This window comes from Crocuta crocuta, unplaced genomic scaffold, assembly GCF_008692635.1.
Source record: "Crocuta crocuta isolate KB4526 unplaced genomic scaffold, BGI_CrCroc_1.0 scaffold328, whole genome shotgun sequence".
NCBI classification, from domain to species: domain Eukaryota; kingdom Metazoa; phylum Chordata; class Mammalia; order Carnivora; family Hyaenidae; genus Crocuta; species Crocuta crocuta.
The window spans coordinates 545,643-563,144 of record NW_027529645.1 but is presented as its reverse complement, the minus strand read 5'-3'; the positions used below and the strand labels follow the sequence as shown (position 1 = coordinate 563,144).

Sequence of the window (17,502 nt, the reverse complement as noted above, 5' to 3'; positions counted from 1 at the left end):
CTGTGAAGCTGCAGTGAGGGGGTGGGAGTGTGAGCAGCGAGGAGTGGGACAAGGGAAGACCAAGGTGCTGCTCAGGGCTATGGTCTGTTCCCCTCGCTACCACCACAGACCCCCTTAATTCCTGGGTCTGGTAGTGAAACAAGGCTTGTCCCAGACTGTCCCCTGCCTCCATTGCAGGTGATGTTGTATCTGTGCCTGGCGCTATGACATCATGAGAGATGGAGTTTAAAATAGGCTAAGCCCTGTCTTCTCTGCCAAGTGGAAACAAAGATCCATCAAGGGCCACTGGGGGGGTGGGGGTGGGGAGGAGGAGCAGGAGCCCTCAGTGTTCTCCACGTGGAAATAACTAGAGCTCCGTTTCGCAGAAAGCCTGCAGCACTTGGAAGGTTGAAGTAGAGGGGTCGAGAGTTGGGGACAGAAGCCGTTGAGTAAAGGCTGGAAAAGAGCCATTTCCATGCAGCACCCTGCGGCTGGCACGAGCCCATCGGGGAGCTGGAGGTCCGGCTCTCCTCCCCGTCGGGCTGACCTGAGCTGTTTTCCACCTGCGAGTCTCCATGGAAACTACCGTGCGCTGCCTTCATGTTGCCAGAGAAACACTGAGGCCCGGGCTATGTCTACAGAAGGCAGGAATAAAGAAAGAGCGGAACGTTCACTTGCCCTGATTAAACCCCTTTAGTTTGCCGGATGGGCCTCAACATGCACTGGTGTTAATGGCTTATTAGCTTACCCTGTGTTTGGAGTTCATATTTAATAACACCGCTCTACTAGCTTGGGGTGAAAATGGCACTGCCTCTTCTGCCAGCCTCTGCCCCTATACACGTCAGCGCAATTTTTGCCTTTCTGCCTGCAGAGATGGAGTGGTTTCTGAGTTGGGGGGCCAGAGGGGGACCCTCCCGGCCCAAAGAGGCAGCAGCCCGTCCCCCACAGACCCAATCTCAAAGGTTTGCCACAGGTTCGTGGGTGTGGCATCTTTTTGGCAGTGAAGCAAACTCTTAATTACGGCATTTGGGACCTAAGTAGCAGTCCTTGCCTCAGCTTCATGTTATTAAGCAGTGCAAGGGACCATTCCTGATCACACAGTGCAAGCATAGAATTGCAGGGAATCTCTGAGGTCTGTGTGCTTCATTCGTTCCCTGCCTTGGCTCATGTTTTGCAGAAAACTCCAGGTATGTGGAAATGAAATCTCTGGACGTGAGGTCACCGGAATACGCAGAAGTGGAGCTGAAACAGCCCCTCTCGCTGCCTTCCTGGGAGCCTGAGGATGTGTTCAGTGAACTTAGCATTCCCCTAGGTAGGTAAAACACACAGTCCTTCCTGAGAATTCAGCTCTGGGAAATGAGTTCCATGGACACATCTAGGAGCTCCAGGCGGCTCTTGGTCAATTTGCTGTCATGTTTCACATCTGATGTAATAACCAAGGCACACAAGGTGCGTATCTTTAAAGTTTCTTGCAATTTCATTCCCCTGTAGTAGACCAGGTACCTCATGGTGTCAGGCCTTGAACAGCATTGCCTTGGGAGCCAGAGCAGAGAGAAACTTGATTGCCCCGTTTGGGAATGCCTTATTCGTGACCACATGGCCTTTATTCAGGCAGGGATCAGAGGCCCCCGTGGCTGCCCAGAGTCAACAGAAATTAACTTCTTCAGCTGTTGGCTTCCCTACCCTCATTGCCCCAGCCCTTCCCAAAACATTTGTTTGTTCTTTAAAGGACCAGCTTCTGTGAAGCAATGATGCTGAAGAGACTGCATTTGGGGCAGACACAATATAGTTGATAGAGGGAGCATTGAACACGGAGAGACCTGATCCCCTTTCCTTCCTGGTCTACTTATTGGATGAGTGCAGGACCTCAGACAACCCATCCCCAGGATGTATTTTGATTGTTTTTTTCCCAGTCACTACGAGTCCTTTATTAACAAGTCAATAAAAGAAAAGGAGAGATTGAGATGTAAAAATACTTTTCTTGGAGGCCCTGGGAGTAGAAGGCACCGTCAGAACCCACAGGGCAGGCAACCCAGCCAGAGGCAGAATGGAGATCGGGGTCTAGGTGAGCAGCTGGTGGGGGGCACTGAGAAGGGGGTGGCTCGGGCCTCAGCCAGGGAATGTTCAAATGCAGAGGCCTCACAGGGAATGATAGGTCAGGGTTCCTGAGCCTTAGTTTTTTCACGTATAAAATGGGATTGCATCCGATTAGTGGTTTTTCAATGGTGGAAGTGTTGCAGGGGCTGGGAAGGGAGGTTAATAGTAAATCAGCTAGGGTACATTTTCAAAAGGGAAAGTTAACTCAAGTCTCAGGGTGGAGTGAGAGCACCTGGGAGCTTCCGATGCCACCCACTAACCCAGTGACTCCCACTCCACATCACCTCTGAGTCTTTGCATGGACTTTGAGAGGTTGGAAAGCAGTGAGACAAAGGAGAAGTAGCAGCTGCTTGAGAGAGAGCTTAGCGAGGTGTCATTTGGGAAAGCGTCACAAGGAAGCACGAGCAGAATGGGTTATGTGATGACCAGTGACCACATGTCTGCTTATTCAGGGAGGGGCTGGTCAGTACAGATGCTCACCCTTTCCATCAGGTTTCTCTTCTTGCTTTCATCTCCTTCTAAACATTTCTTACTGTTTTTACCCTCCAAATGCTCTGTTTTCATAGAGTACGCCTGGGTACTGAGCAGCGCTTGCTAGATAACGTGGCACCATGCAAAGCATTCTGAGGCAGTTGAGAAATGTAACACAAGTCTCCAAGAACTTGTATGACCCACACAAGCAAAAATTAAGAATAAGTTCTGCTACCTTGCAATTCATGTCTTTCTTTTTAATTGTTTGTCATTCCAAAAAGTGTGAAAGATTATTAGGACAAGTTTAAAAAATAAGAGCCATATAAAGTAAATGTTAAGTGTTGTGTCTCTTCCCTCCAGTTTTCTCCCCAGCTCCAGAAGTAGTCATGATCATACCCATGCCCATAGATCACACTTACACAGAACATTCTACAATTTGCTTCTTTAAAAATTTTTTAAAAATTTTTTATTTATTTCTGAGAGAGAGAGACAGTGTGAGCAGGGGAGGGTCAGAGAGAAAGGAAGACACAGAATCTGAAACAGTCTCCAGTCTCTGAGCTGGCTGTTAGCACAGAGCCTGACGAAGGGCTCAATCCCATGAACCGTGAGATCATGACCTGAGCCGAAGTCGGATGCTTAACCGACTGAGCCACCCAGGTGCCCCTAAAAAAAAATTTTTTTAATGTTTATTTATTTTTGAGAGAGAGAGAGAGACTGTGTGAGCAGAGAAGGAACAGACGGAGAGGGAGACGCAGAATCTGAAGCAGGCACTAGGCTCTGAGCCATCAGCACAGAGCCTGGCACGGGGCTTGAGCTCATGAACTGCGAGATCATGACCTGAGCTGAAGTCAGACACTTAACCCACTGAGCTATCCAGGTTTCCTGCTTTTTTCTTTAATTAAAAAAAAAATTGTTTTTAATGAGAGAGAGTGAGAGAGTGAAAGCAGGAGAGAGGGGCAGAGGGAGAAAGAATCTTATTAAGCAGGCTCCACATTCAACACAGAGCCTGACATGGGGCTCGATCTCACAACCCTGGGACCATGACCTGAGCCAAAACCAAGACTCAGATGCTCAACCAATGGAGCCACCCAGGTTCCCCTACAATTTGCTTTTTTTTTTTTTTAATATCTTTTACTTATTTCTAGGGGAGAGAGAGAGACAGCATGAGCAGGGGAGGGTCAGAGAGAGGGAGACAGAGACTCTGAAATAGGCTCCAGGCTCTGAGCTGGCAGTCAGCACAGAGCCTGACACGGGGCTCAAACCCACGAACCGAGAGATCATGACTTAAGCGAAAGTTGGACGCTTAACCGATTAAACCACCCAGGCGCCCCTACAATTTGCTTTTTTAACTTAACAGTGGGGCTTAGAGACCTCTTGACATCAGTACACAGAGAATGCATTCTTCTGAACCATTGCACATATTCTGTCCTAAAAGATGTACCATAAATTACTTATCCATTTCTCTGCTGTTGAACATTTAGGATATTGCGGTTTCTTTTCCCATTATTAAAGTGCTTGATAGTTAAGCTTTTATTTTTATCATTTACCATGCAGGCACCATTGCTGGTGCTTAATCTCATGTAACTCTCTCAAAACACCTATGAGGTAGGTAATATTTTTATCCTTATTTTATAAGCTAGAAATCTGAGATGCAGAGTTACAAAGCTGATGATTAGCAAAGATGGGAGCCAGGATTCAAATCTCCATACTTTGACTCATAGGGCCCTGCTGTCTCTATGCTCTGCTGCCTTCCAAACATGCCCTTACCTTTTGTGCATGCCCGGGGTTTCTGTAGAACGGCATCCTAGACTTTGGGATTGGGGCGGGGGGGTGGCGTCATGTACATTTGCATTTCACATTTTCATAATTGCTGCTAAATTGCGCTCCATAAAGATTATACCAGTTTTCACTGCCCGAGTGAGAATTCTCATTCTCCTCTTCCTTACCAACATTGGATGTCATCAGTTCTTAATCTTTACCAACCTGTTAGGAAAATGGTATCTCATTCTGCTTTTTAAAAACAGCTCTAATGAAGTATAGTTGATGTTAATGAAGTTCACATATTTAAAGTATACAGTCGGTCAGTTTTGACATATATGTACACCCGTGAGACCATTACCACAGTTAGATAGTGAATATATTCATCACCTCTTAAATTTCCTGATGCTCCTTTGTAATTTCTCCCACCCTACATCTCAATCCCCAGGTAACCACTGATCTGCTTTCTGTCACTAAGGATTAGTTTGCATTTTAGAATTTCATATAAAGGGAGTCGTATGGGATACACTGTTTTTGCCCGACTTCTTTCACCCAGCATAATTATTTTGAGATTCATTAATAATTGTCGGGTATATCAGTAGTTGTCTTCTTTATATTGCTGAGGAATATTGCGTTGTGGATACAGATAAACCACATTTTGTTTATTCATTTATCCCTTGATGGGCATTTGGATTGTTTCCAGTTTGGGCCTTTTACAGATTGTAGTTTTGTCTTGAATGTAGTCTTCAATTAGATTTGAGACCCATTATCTTATCTCAGGGGGTCGGGGTATGGTACTATTTTCCACATTTGACAAGAGAGGAAATGGAAGCCCAGATGCCTACCCAAGACCACACAACAAGTTCAGGTTAGAACTCAGGGTTACTAATCTGAGACTGCTCTGCCATGCTGGTTCCTCTGGTCAGGAAGCACAATGTAGGAAAGGCCATTTTTGTGNGGGGTATGGTACTATTTTCCACATTTGACAAGAGAGGAAATGGAAGCCCAGATGCCTACCCAAGACCACACAACAAGTTCAGGTTAGAACTCAGGGTTCCTAATCTGAGACTGCTCTGCCATTCTGGTTCCTCTGGTCCAGGAAGCACAATGTAGGAAAGGCCATTTTTGTTCAGTGCTTAAGAGCATGGACTATGGAATCTGACTTCCCGGGTTCAAATCCCAACTGGCTAGGAGACAGTGGGCAACCCCTTTAGCCTCTTTCCATTGATTTATTGACTTTTTTCATCAATAGTTAAGGGTAGTAACATAGAAGGCTACCGTGTTCAGGTACTTTTGAGGATGAAATGCACGAGTACTTGTAAGGTCTTAGTGTCTTCCAGGAGAAGGTACAGAAGGGTTGTCTGTTGTTATTACTCATTCATGAAGTAGTAATTGAGGCCTACTGTTTCCTCTCACTCAGGCTGCATAACCCTCACTCTCCAGAATCGGTCCCTACTGCAGAGATTTCTAGGGAGGTAGGGATCAACTCTCAGGCTTTGTCCCTGTGGAGAGCAGGGAGGCGAATGGGAATACCAGGATCCAGAGTACAAGGGAGGTGAAGTCCCATTGCTCAGGGACTGGCGTGGGTATGGGGGGAAGGGAGAGGGCACTGCCTGTGAGTTTCAGGCCCGCTCTGGGTGACCCCAGCCATCCTGAGCCTGCTGGGGCCTGTGCTCTCCAGACCCAAAGGGCATTGTCTGCAAAACGCAAGCTCCCCCAGCACCCATCCCAGGCTTTGCTAGGATGATGCAGTTGTAATTACCTGGGCCAGAAGCTATTGTTAGAAAGCAAATGCAGCTTTAATTGTCCTTCTTAATAGAGGCTGAAAAGCGGGAGGACCAAGTGGCTCCCAGACTGGTTGGGGAGCTCACAGTTTTCTTGACGCGGTAGCGTCACTGTGGCCTTCATGTTCCAGAGGCGTCCAGAGGCTGTGCTGGCATGTAGTGCCCAGAGCCACTCCCGGTTACTCAAGGGGGAGTCGCCAGGCATTCGGGGGCCCTCCTCAGGATTCTCCTTCCTCAGCGCCATCTTTTAACCTCCTGCTGCTGCCTGACCAGCCGCTGGGCACCAGGTGGGGGCAGGGAAGGGTTGCTGCCGGCCTTTGGGGTCTGGGTTCTCCAGGCGGCCCCGGTGAAAGGTTAGAGGGCAAGAAGGCCTCTCTGGAGAAATGTGTCTGCAAACTATTCGTTTTTGAGCACCAGGCAAAATGAGAGGTGCTGCTCATAATACCCTTCGTTGGGGGTCTTATTTCTGTTTTACAGAGGAGGAAACTAACCTCAGGGAGTTTAAGTAACGTACCTGAGGTTACACAGTGTAAGTAAAAGAGCTAGATCTGTCGGACTCTAAATTCCATTTTCGCTCCACTAGTCCGTGGCTTCCAAGCTTGCTTTTTTTTTTTTTTTTTTTTTTTTTTTGGTGGGGGAGGCTGTGTGTAAGTNTTTTGTTTTGGCAGGGGAAGCCTGTGTTCAAGTGCAGTCTCACCCAGAACCAGCCCCCCCACGGGAGCTGTGCTGCTTGTGTTGAACGGGCCACAGCTGCCAGCTCGGGCACAGCCTTACACCCTGTGGTGGCTTCCCAGGCAGCAGCGCCCCTTCTGCAGGACCGAGGACGGGGGCTAGATGCCCAAGGCCTTACCCCAGGGCCTAAGGGAGACCCCCCAGTTTTCTGTGCTGGGACCGCCCTGCTGGCCCAGCCTGCGGCGTCTGGGGGAGGACAGAGGGAGCGGCTCCGATCCCAGGCCCGTGTCTGCTCCACGTGGCCTCCGGATAGTGCTGCTCCTTTTCCAGTTGCCTTTATCTCCCTGTGGAGCAGCCGCAAGGGGAGAGCCATTCTGTGGGGACAGAGGACCGAGGCGGGCCTTGCTTCGTGCTCCTTCGCCACCAGCCTGTTGGTGGGGTGGGAGGGGCGGGAGGGGCGGGAGCTGGCCACCCACAGGCAGGGCAGGGGCCGCTTTTCTGTCCCTTGCAGTGAGGGTGGGAGGAAGGTGAGGAGGGGAAGGATACAGCCTCCCTCTCTCTGGGCAGCGGGCCGAGGGAGGCCCCCTCCCTGCGGGGACTGCTGGAGGCCGGCAGGGACTACGTGGCAGTTAGAGCAAACTGGCTGAGGAGGCGGCCAGAATCAGGCCCCAAACCGCAGAGGAGCAATCAGTCAAGGCAGGCCCGGGGCAGGCCTCCCGGGCTCCCCGCTCCCTCCAGGCGCACCCCCTCCCCTGCACACTGATAAGTGGCTCTTTTGAAATGGAAAAAAAAAATTGTAATTACAAGCCTCAGCTGCTGCTCTTATGACAGGGTCTCCTGAGCGCTCAGTGCTGCCTCCGCTCTGGGAGACCAAGGCAGGAAGGCGAAGGAAGCCCGGACTTGTGGTCACAGGCAGCACCTTGGTGGAGACCTGGCCCGGCTCCCTTTCAACAAGAAGAAGCTGCCGTGTTCCCCAGGCCATGGGCCGCCCCCAGCCCCTCTCTCCCTTCCGCCCCGTGTGGCCAGATCTCCAACCAGCTGCTGTCCCCAGCAGGGCAGAGGAGCCCAGTCCCAGTGCCAGGCACTGCCCGAGGCCGCCGGTCTGGAAGCAGGATCTGGGCCCGTTCCTTTAGTTCTGTAATGGGTCCTGCTTTTCACAGCCCTTCTGCCTGCTAGCATTTCACAATCAGGCGCCTGAAGAAACTGAGGCCCTGGGAAATGGAGGTGGGGGGCTGGGGGTGGGGGCGGAGGCATTCATCTGCCTCTCCCCAGGTTCCACCGGCTCTTAGAGTCTGGTCTGTGCCCTCTCAGACCTAGGTTCTTTCCACCCTGCTGCATGGCTTTCAAGAGGAGAACCGTGGGGCTCCTGGGTGGTTCAGTTAGCGGGCGTGTGACTTTGGCTCAGGTCATGATCCCACGGTTCATGGGTTCCAGCCCCGCATTGGGCTCTCTGCTGTCAACACAGAGCCCGCTTTGGATCCTCTGTCTTCCTCTCTTTCTGCCCTTTCCCTGCTCGCACTCTTTCTCCCTCTCTCAAAAATAAACATTTTTTAAAAAAATTAAAAAATAAACTCAGCAGTGGGGATAGTAATTAAAAAAAAAAAAATGAAGGAGAACCGTGACCCCCAGAACTCCATGGTGAAGGCTGGAGCGCCACCGTCTCTTCAGATGATTCTTTGGGCTGTGTCACTGCCGCTTTTCTGGCTATTGGGCCATTCTTTTCTTTCCTCTAAATCAAAAGGCCTCCCGGAATCGTGTGACCTCTATTTAGCAAATCACAAATAAAATGCTGTTGGTTAATGGTTCAGATGTAAAGACTGGAGAAGGATGGGAAAATAGTTATGAGACATTATTACATGAAAAAAGGAGGAGACGGAATTGCACTTAGGGTACCATTAAAATTGCTCCCTCCCTCTCCTCCCCCGCCAAAAGCTCTACCCATAGATAGTATGGAAGAAAATATTTTGACTGAATGACTGATTTTTCCTCACTTTTGTGTATTTTTAAAATTTTCTTGGGGCGCCTGGGTGGCTCAGTCGGTTAAGTGTACGACTTCGGCTCAGGTCATGATCTCACTGTTTGTGGGTTTGAGCCCCACGTCGGGCTCTGTGCTGACAGCTCAGAGCCTGGAGCCTGCTTCAGATTCTGTGTCTCCCTCTCTCTCTGCCCCTCCCCTGCTTGCTCTCTGTCTCTCAAAATAAAGACATAAAAAATTTTTTTTAAATTCTTTAATTAATATAATTCTAAAACAAAAATGAGAGCCTTCTTTCAGAATCCTGGCCACAGCAGCTACAGAGAAGGGTATAGCATGGAGAAATGATATCCAACCAGTGAGATGCAAGAAATCTCCTTCCTCCTCTTTTCCCTGCAAGCAGGTGGAGCTAGTAGGGGGCTTGGGCCTGCTGAGGCCTCCGCAGAGCGTAGAATTGCTGAGCACGTCACTGCGCTTGAGGGAGTTCATCCCTTCCCTCACAGCCGCCTGTGAACGGGGTCGGCACTATTTTCCTCATGCCTGTTCTGCAGATGAAGAAACTAGGCTTGGAGCAGCTGGACAGCCAGCCAGCCAGAGTCAACAGCAAGCAAAGGACGGGGCGCGTCACTCCCTTTTCCACCTGATGGCTGGCAGGACCAGGGGGGTCTCACATCACCCTCCTAATCCCTGCCTGTCCATCACCCCCCATCCTTCTGCAGGGGTGGAGTTCGTGGTGCCCAGGACTGGCTTTTACTGCAAGCTGTGCGGGCTCTTCTACACGAGCGAGGAGATGGCGAAAGTAAACCACTGCCGCAGCGCTGTCCACTACAGGAACTTACAGGTAACCAGCGCCTTCCTTGCCGAGCAACTGCAGACTCCCTGGTCTCTGTGTCTGGGAGTCTCTATTTCCTCCGACCGCATGGAGAACTGCTCTTTCCTCGGGCCTGACTCCGCCAGGCTTCTCCCCGTGGTGGCCGCCTGCCCTGAGCTCTGAGGGCATTTGTCTCTCCTGCGGTGCTTATAAGACATTCCGTTTGGGCCAGGATTGGGGGTTTCTGCCTCTCTCTCTGGCCTGTGTAATTCAGGCTAGCGATCACCCAGCCCAGGGCTGAGGCTGAGCCCTTCTGACAAGACCTAGATGTTCCCGATGCAGATATTTCTCTGGGTTTCTGCTCCCCATGCAGTGTCCCTGTGTGCAAGACTGAAAATCTCTGTCGTGTCCTATATGAGTGTTCATCCATCCTGCAGCTGTTCATCACAGGCATACTAGGTACAGATGCTGTTCTGGGCCCTGGAGATAAAGCAACAACAACAACAACAACAATAACAACAAAGCAGACAAAAATCCTTGCTCTTTTGGAGCTTCCATTCTAGTGTAGGAGATAAGCAATAACTAAAATAAGGAAGTTTTATAGGATAGTAACAGGTGACATATGAAAACTCTACATGCCCTATTTCATCCAATGCGAGGTACCATGAACTGTAAGACACACTACCTTTTTCCGGAGACCAACAAGAAGAAAAATGGTCCAAATCCAACGGTGAGACTCCATCAATTATAAAATACATCTCTGTTTCAGAGATGTTAATGTGTGGGGGGAAACCCTCATCTTAAAATCAATGAATTCACAGTAATATGTTCTATAATATACCCCTAACTAACACGTAGCTGGGGTTTAGTAACCTAACAGAAAGCGTGGTGTATCAGATGCCCAGGGAGAAGTATTTCGTGGCACCTCCTGTTGTTACTACAAGGAGCCAGACTGGCATTTTGGCACAGAAGGCCTCTATGAGGGCAGAGCCTTATGGTGGCAGCATGCCCTAATTCCAGAGCAGGCATGACTGTCCCAGTTAAATTGTTGGAGGAGCGGATGTAGCATTTCTTAGCCGGAGATAGAATCACCTGGACAGTATTTGAAAGTATATATATACTAGGTTAGATACTTGGTAGAATTTGCAGGCAGGGGTCCAGGAATACAGAATTTGAGAAGGTTCTCCATATGATTCAAATGTGTATCCCTAAGAATTGCAGGTATGGGCCAACTCTCTTGTTTTATGGCTAAGGGAAACTGAGGTCCAGAGAAGCTATGTGATTTATCCAAATCCATGCAGATGGTGAATTACTAGGCTTGGGAACTGATTGCCTGATTCTTTTTTTTTTTTTTAATTGCATTTATTTACATTGAGTGAGAGAGAGAGAACAGGGGAGGGGCAGAGAGAGAGAAAGAGAGAGAGAATCCCAAGCAGGCTCCATGTAATCAGTACAGAGCCCAGCGTGGGGCTCGAATTCACGAACCTCAAGATCATGACCTGAGCCCAAGTCAGCCGCTTAACTGACTGAACCATCCAGGTGCCCCCACATTGCCTGATTCTTAATCACTTTCCTTTTTTTACTCTATTAAGCTGATCTTGCAAACTGATACCCATAATAGCATAGCCTGTGTCACCGTCTGTCACTAGCCGTGCCCAAACTCATGTCATTGAAACCTCTTGATTTCTCTCTGTGGAGCAGCTGCTCTGTGGACAAGGAAACTAGTGAGCCTGGGGCCCAAGTCCTGGCCTCGCCTGGGCTCAGTGAAGGCCTGACCTGGCCAGACCAAGGACTCAAACTGGGCTTCACAGAGCCATCTGAGGGCAGCCATCTACTCTGAAGACATGCTCCGCCTCCTCCACCCCAACAAGTTAAACTCCATAGAATGACAGGACTGAGTGGGGTCTTGAAAATCATCTGGTCCTGATTTTCCCAAACTATGGTCCTCACACCAACTAGCATCTTTTAAAAATGCAGCTTCCTGGACCCGCCCTTCTCCTGCTCATTCATTCCTTCCAGGGTTGGGCCTGCGAATCCTCGTTTTAAAAATCTTTCCAGCAGGTTCTGATACCTCAACAATGAGAGCCTTTGATCTCGTGTGGCATTCTCAGCTGGATTACGTAGCTCTCAAGGAGGCCACACAGCTCAAGGTCACTCAGGAAGTTAGGATATGTATCGGCTTGCCAGGGCCTCTGATTCTAAATCCTGTATTTTTTTCTTCCAGGGTAGTTGGACTGTACTGTGTTCTGGGCTTATGGGCCAAACCCCCAGGCTGCCTTACCTCCCCACGGCATGCCAGAGCCATTCCTGCGGTCCCCAGGCACGTCAGGACCAGACATGGGCTAAGCCTGTGAGGCCTGCCAACTGAGGTTCAGGTTTCCCTGGTACACCTGTTGGGGCGCTGGGGGCCTCCGCCATGGGCTTTCCAGATAAAGTTTCTGTCAGTGGCCTTGACAGAATGTCTCTTGTCCACACAGCCTCGTCCATCACCACACTACCCCAAGTGACATGTGGGAAAAGTGAAGAATTGAGACCCAAGCAGCAGGTGTTGGCTCACACCTAAGTCAGGCAACTTGTAAACTTAGCACCACCAGGAGGCCTTGAGGTGGGGGTGAGGGATTCCTCTTCGAGGTAGGAGGCAGCCTCCATCTCTGTGCCCCCTTCGCTGGCTATAACCTTGAGAAAACTCACTCGAATGGCCTGGAAGAACAGGTGGAGTCAAGTGCTTAGTGGAAAATGAGGGGCACCTGGGTGGCTCGGTCGGTTGAGTGTCCAGCTCTTGATTTTGGCTTGGGTCATGATCTCAGGGTCGTGGGATTGAGCACTGCGTAGCACTCTGCACTGCTTGGGATTCTCTCTCTCTCTCTCTCTCTCTCTCCCTCAAAAAGAGAGAGAGAGAGAGATAAACCAGGTGCCTGCCTGGTTCAGGCCCAGAGCCCACTTGCCTGATGAGCAGTGCATCACCCACTTGCCTTCCTGAGCACACATTCCCTCCCTGAGATGAGGTGGAGGACAAAGCAGGCCCTCCGTCAGAAGGGACCCGCCATTTGTCTGCTGCTCTCCCCATCAGGCTCACCCACCTCTCAGAGCCAACCAGTCTGTTCTAGAGAGAGCAGGTGCTCTCATGCACGTTGCCTCTTCTGACCCTCAAAAGCACCCCGGGAGGAGGAAGGCATCATTTCTCCCATTTACCAGGTTAGGAGTCAGAGGCCGAGAAAGATGAGTGACTTACCCAGAGTCAGATGCCTGATGCAACTCATGATAAAGGGCAACAGGACAGAGTGTTTATTCTGTGCCAGGCGCTCTGCTAAGTGCTTTACGGTATTTTCCTTGGACCTCATGGCAACCTTACATGGGAACACTGTTACTACCCGGATGTCGGAGATCTTGGGTAAATTGCCCCCTGAGAGCTAGGATTTGAACCCAGGTCACCTGACAGCAGAGCCCACACACTGGACCACTGCGCTGGACCAAACCCTGCTGACTCCTAACCCAGTGCTCTGTGCACTGCCGCCTGCTGCCCCGGCAATCAGAGGCCCCAGCTGGGGCCCCAGGCCCTTCTTTCTACTTGTGTCTCACTGCATGGCGTCTAGAATCTCAGGGGCGGCCTGACATTTGGCTGGGGGCCAGTGATAGCGGTGAGTGTTTGGGAGGCCATGTGAGCAGCCCCCTCCTGTAGAACAAGAATCCAGCCAAGGGCTTTGAGGGCACCGCCTGCCTGCCTGCCCGCCAGGAGACAGGCTGTTACAGGAGGCTGCAGTCTGTCTTTCACAATCCTGGTAGAATGTTGCTTCTCCCCTCCCGGAGGTCGGTTGGTCTAGCTCGCCTCTCCTCCCCCTGCCTGTCATACGCACAGCCCCTGGGTGCTGAAGCTCTCCTGCAAAACCAAGTAGAGTCTTTGTAATTAAATGAGCTGTTTTTTTTTTAATGTTTATTTATTTATTTTGAGAGGGAGAGCAAGTGAGCATGAGTAGGGGTGACACACAGAGCGAGAGAGAAGAGAGAGAGAAAGATCCCAAGCAGGCCCCATGCTGTCCATGCAAAGCCTGATGCAGGGCTTGATCTCACGAACTGCAAGATCATGACCTGAGCTGAACTCAAGAGTTGGATGCTTAACGGATGGAGCGACCCAGGCGCCCCTAAAGGAGTTCCCATAAGAAAAACAGCAGCGCTTGTACTGGCTTAAGGGCTTTGGAGGTGTTGGCTGTTCTTAGGATCTGTGTTAAAGACTTGGGGTGGGGGAGCTTCACATGGGTCTGGTAGCCCCAGAAGGAGCTGGGGAGGGTGGGGAATGGGTCCCACCCACTGGGAGACATGACAGGGGAAGAGACTAAGCGACATCCCTTTCCTCTCATTTCCTTTCTGGCCAGGTCACCACTGACCCTCTCCCTTCCCTTCCCTGTCTTCCCGCTGCAGAAGTACTTGTCCCAGCTCGCCGAGGAGGGCCTCAAGGAGACCGAGGGGGCAGGCAGCCCGAGGCCTGACGACAGCGGAATCGTGCCTCACTTTGAGAGGAAGAAGCTCTAGGCCTCTGGCGGCTTCAGCCGGGAGAGGACGGCCTTCTGAGGCGGGACCTTCCTGACCCCCTGGACAGGAGCTGAAGCCCGAGAGGAAGGCAAACCAGGCCATTGGGGCTTGTTCTCAGAGACTCATGAAATCACCCCTGAGGTGTCTCCCTGGTGAGAGCTGTCACCCGGTGTGTCCAGCCGCCGAGGGCCACCCTCTCTCTCCCGATGATTCTTGTTTCCTTCAACTTGTTTCTCTCTTCTTCCGCCTCCTCCATCTCTCTCACCTTCTGTGCCAAGGGTCACTTATTTTTTATAAAACACAACTCAGGGATTTTCACAGTGCTCAAATTCTCGATGGCCAGCCGGATCCAACGAGCAGGAGCTGTCACAGAAACCCCTGGGTCAAGAGCCACTTCGGGGAGCCTGGAGGCCGCTGTCTGCCTGGCGGCCTGAGCAGGGGGAGCTGAGTCGGGCCCTGCAGTCCTGGGGTGGGGGGAGGGCACCCGAGACCATCATTCGTTGGCGGGAGCCAGGAGTTTCTACAGCAGGACCGCTTTTCCAAAAAGCCCCCAGTTTTAGTAACTCTTCCATCCTCTCAACTATTCAACAAGTCCATCAGATTCATGCCTTAAAATAAAGTTAGTCAACTTCACAGAGGAGGAAAAGAGCTCTTTGTTTTGGAACCTCTAAGTTCCCCCCCAAAGTTAGGTCCGCCCTCAGGATTGCAGGAGGTGCCAGGGGTCACTGTGTTCCAGACAACGAATATGTAGATTCACGTCAATAAAAAATGAAAACAGTAGTGTCTTTTCCCTTCAGCCCAGACAGTAGGTGGGTCAGAAGCTGGCCTCCCAGCCACGTGTCCTGTTGCTCGAGACACACAATGACAAGGAAATGGTATCTTGTCTTTGACTCGCTCTTGGTGCCTGTGCTCTGGGCTCCAGCAGCCTCAGTGGGACGGCTTCTAAAATGGTCTCTTGGGGTCGGGGGGAGGAGGAAGAAGCTAAGGTAAGAACAAGACAGCAGGACTGAAGAGCAGCATTTCAGGATTGCCAGGTATTTATAGGTAGGCAGGAGGTCAAGGGCATTTCAGAGGACCCCGTGTGCAGACTTTGATGTTGAGTGTTATGAAGAATAGAACTCTTCTTTCTCCAAGGTTTTCAGATACTAGAGGTCAGTGCCTTCAGGCCCCAGATTGGAGGGTCTGATGTTCCAGCGTGAGCATTTGGGACAGAGGTGCTGGGGGAGAGGCTTGGCCATAGCCATAGGGAAGACCTCCAGAAGGTCAGGGGGGAGCCTCGTCCCATTTCCACAAGCTGAGCTACTGCCCTGGCTCGGCCCCTGGAAGATGGTTCCCGTGTTTCTGTTCCTGACCACAGAGAGAGAGACTAGGAAGGGATCGTTTGTTTTCTATTATTTTTTGCAATTTTTATAGTAGGTGACATTTTTTTTTAATGGTAGATACTATGTATACTGCACATTCTGTCCTCTGCATTGATGGTGAAAGAATTGGATATTATCTGAGTTTGACACTGACATTTTATCAGTAAGACTGAGGCACAGAGAAGAAGGAAATGTTGCCCATAAAATGATCCTGCGTAAATCTTGGGGCACGTGGTCACTGGGGAGGAGGGGGTTGCGGGGAATCTGTCAAAGAGAACAGCGAAGGCAAGTCCAGGAGGCAGATCAGCCAGCCGGGGCACGTGCAGTGAGAAGCTGGAGGAAGCGGGAAGCCTGACCTTGGCATTAGGCCACCTGGGGTCCCCGGAAAGGTTGGGGTCTCGAAGAGAGTGGGCTCTGGAGATGGTGGCTCAGCTCCAGCTGCCTCCACGGGTTTCTACCTGCTGTTCTAGAAGCAGCCACCTCCATTTCTGGGAAAACCCCTGACCCTGTTTGTCTGTCTTCCCACATGGGGGATGACTAGGGTCGGCTCCCTGGCCTCCCTGGGAACCTTGCTGAGAAAAGTCTACCACCTCCATCATAGGCTGGGACTGAGCATTTTCAGAAAGGCTGGCAGTCTTTTCTCCCAGCAAAGTGGAAGCTGACGCCACCAGCTAGCTCATCCCCGCAAAACTGTTTCCATGGAAATCAGGATGGCTGTTCAAACAGCTTCTTTCCCAAGTAGTGCAATGGCTCCCTTGCTGATAGACTGACCTCCATATTGCAAATCTGGCAAGAGCCCCTAGGAGGGAGAGAGGAGAGGCTCTCTGCGTTTAATCAGAACCTTCAGTCTAAAAATCATCTAAGATTCTGTATTTGTGTATATATGTATATTTATTTCTATTTATTTTTATACAATTCCATTGGCATGGTCCTTCACCCACTCTGTAATTTGCACTTCTTGCTCCGATATGTGTCACACACAAGGCAGTATTAAAGAAAGCCAGGAAAATACTAATGTATTTTTTTAAAGCTTTTCTTCAGTGTTTGTCAAACATTTCAAAGTGTCTCCCCAAAAAGCTTGTGTAAGAGTAGCTGCTACCTTGAGCAACAGATTCATTTGTACCCTGGGTTAAGATAACAAAAGGCCTATGTAATTCTCTTTTCATTATTAACACCCAAAATAAAGTATATCCAGACAGTATTCCCAAAGAATTTGGTAGATTTGATGTTGGTGTGAGAAAAGCCATTGCTATCCAAATTTCCCTTTCTTGGACAAGTCTAAGGCTGTGATCTGTTAGATTATACTTGAACTGGACCAGAGTTTGTTTTTTGAGCTTATGAGAAAAAGAAAAACACTAGTTAATTTAAGTTTGAACTTGTAAAATATTGGAATTTGTTGAGTGTCTTATAAATGGTCATCACTTTTCCTGATCTGTATAGTTGACCGTCATGTTTGTTTTTACAAAAAGAAAAGAAAAGATTTTTAATAAAGAGAATTTGAAAGCTTGTGGGTAGCTGTCTGTCATGCAGGGATCCTTTGACATGTGGCTGGGGGAAGCTCATTGAGCACAGAGATTGGTATCTGGTCCCTCTGTGAATCTAGAATGTCTCTGAAGTATTGGGCAGAGAAGATACAACAGCTTCTACTTGGTGCTCTGGGGAATCAGTGATTCTTAGGGGTGGACCTCTGAAAGGGTTAAGTCTGGGAAAGTGGGGAGCTGCTGTCCCTTTTGAAATATCAGGTAGAAAAAGCTCCTGGCCTCTTATAAGCCCCTCATTATTACTGCCCAGTACCCCAAGTCTTCTAGTGGGCTGACTCCCATAGTCCTGCACCAGAACAAGTCAGTTCGTTTCTGGCCATTCCATCGGCTGTGAGATGGTTGATTCCCAGTCTGCGGGCTTGTTAGCCCTGTGACTTCCTAAGTCCTGAGTTCTCAGGCATAAAGGGGGACAATAGTGTAAATCACCTCTGGGTTATTTCAGGTTTAAGGCAACTGCTGGTGAAAACATGTGGTTCTCTGCATAGCACTGAACTTTGTTTACTTTTGGAATCTTATGCTCTTTCTCAAC

General features: G+C 49.9%; 1 protein-coding gene across 1 annotated transcript in view; it reads left to right on the top strand.

The window, feature by feature from the left end:
- Positions 1–16,940, top strand: part of RBM20 (RNA binding motif protein 20) — a 193,188-nt gene extending 176,248 nt beyond the window's left edge. Inside the window, exons 12-15 of the mRNA XM_077762425.1 lie at positions 1,157–1,291; positions 9,453–9,574; positions 11,769–11,864; positions 13,961–16,940. Coding sequence (XP_077618551.1) covers positions 1,157–1,291; positions 9,453–9,574; positions 11,769–11,864; positions 13,961–14,071 — 464 coding nt within the window. The 3' untranslated portion in view covers positions 14,072–16,940. The remainder of the gene's footprint in view (positions 1–1,156; positions 1,292–9,452; positions 9,575–11,768; positions 11,865–13,960) is intronic.
- Positions 16,941–17,502: the final 562 nt, after the last annotated feature.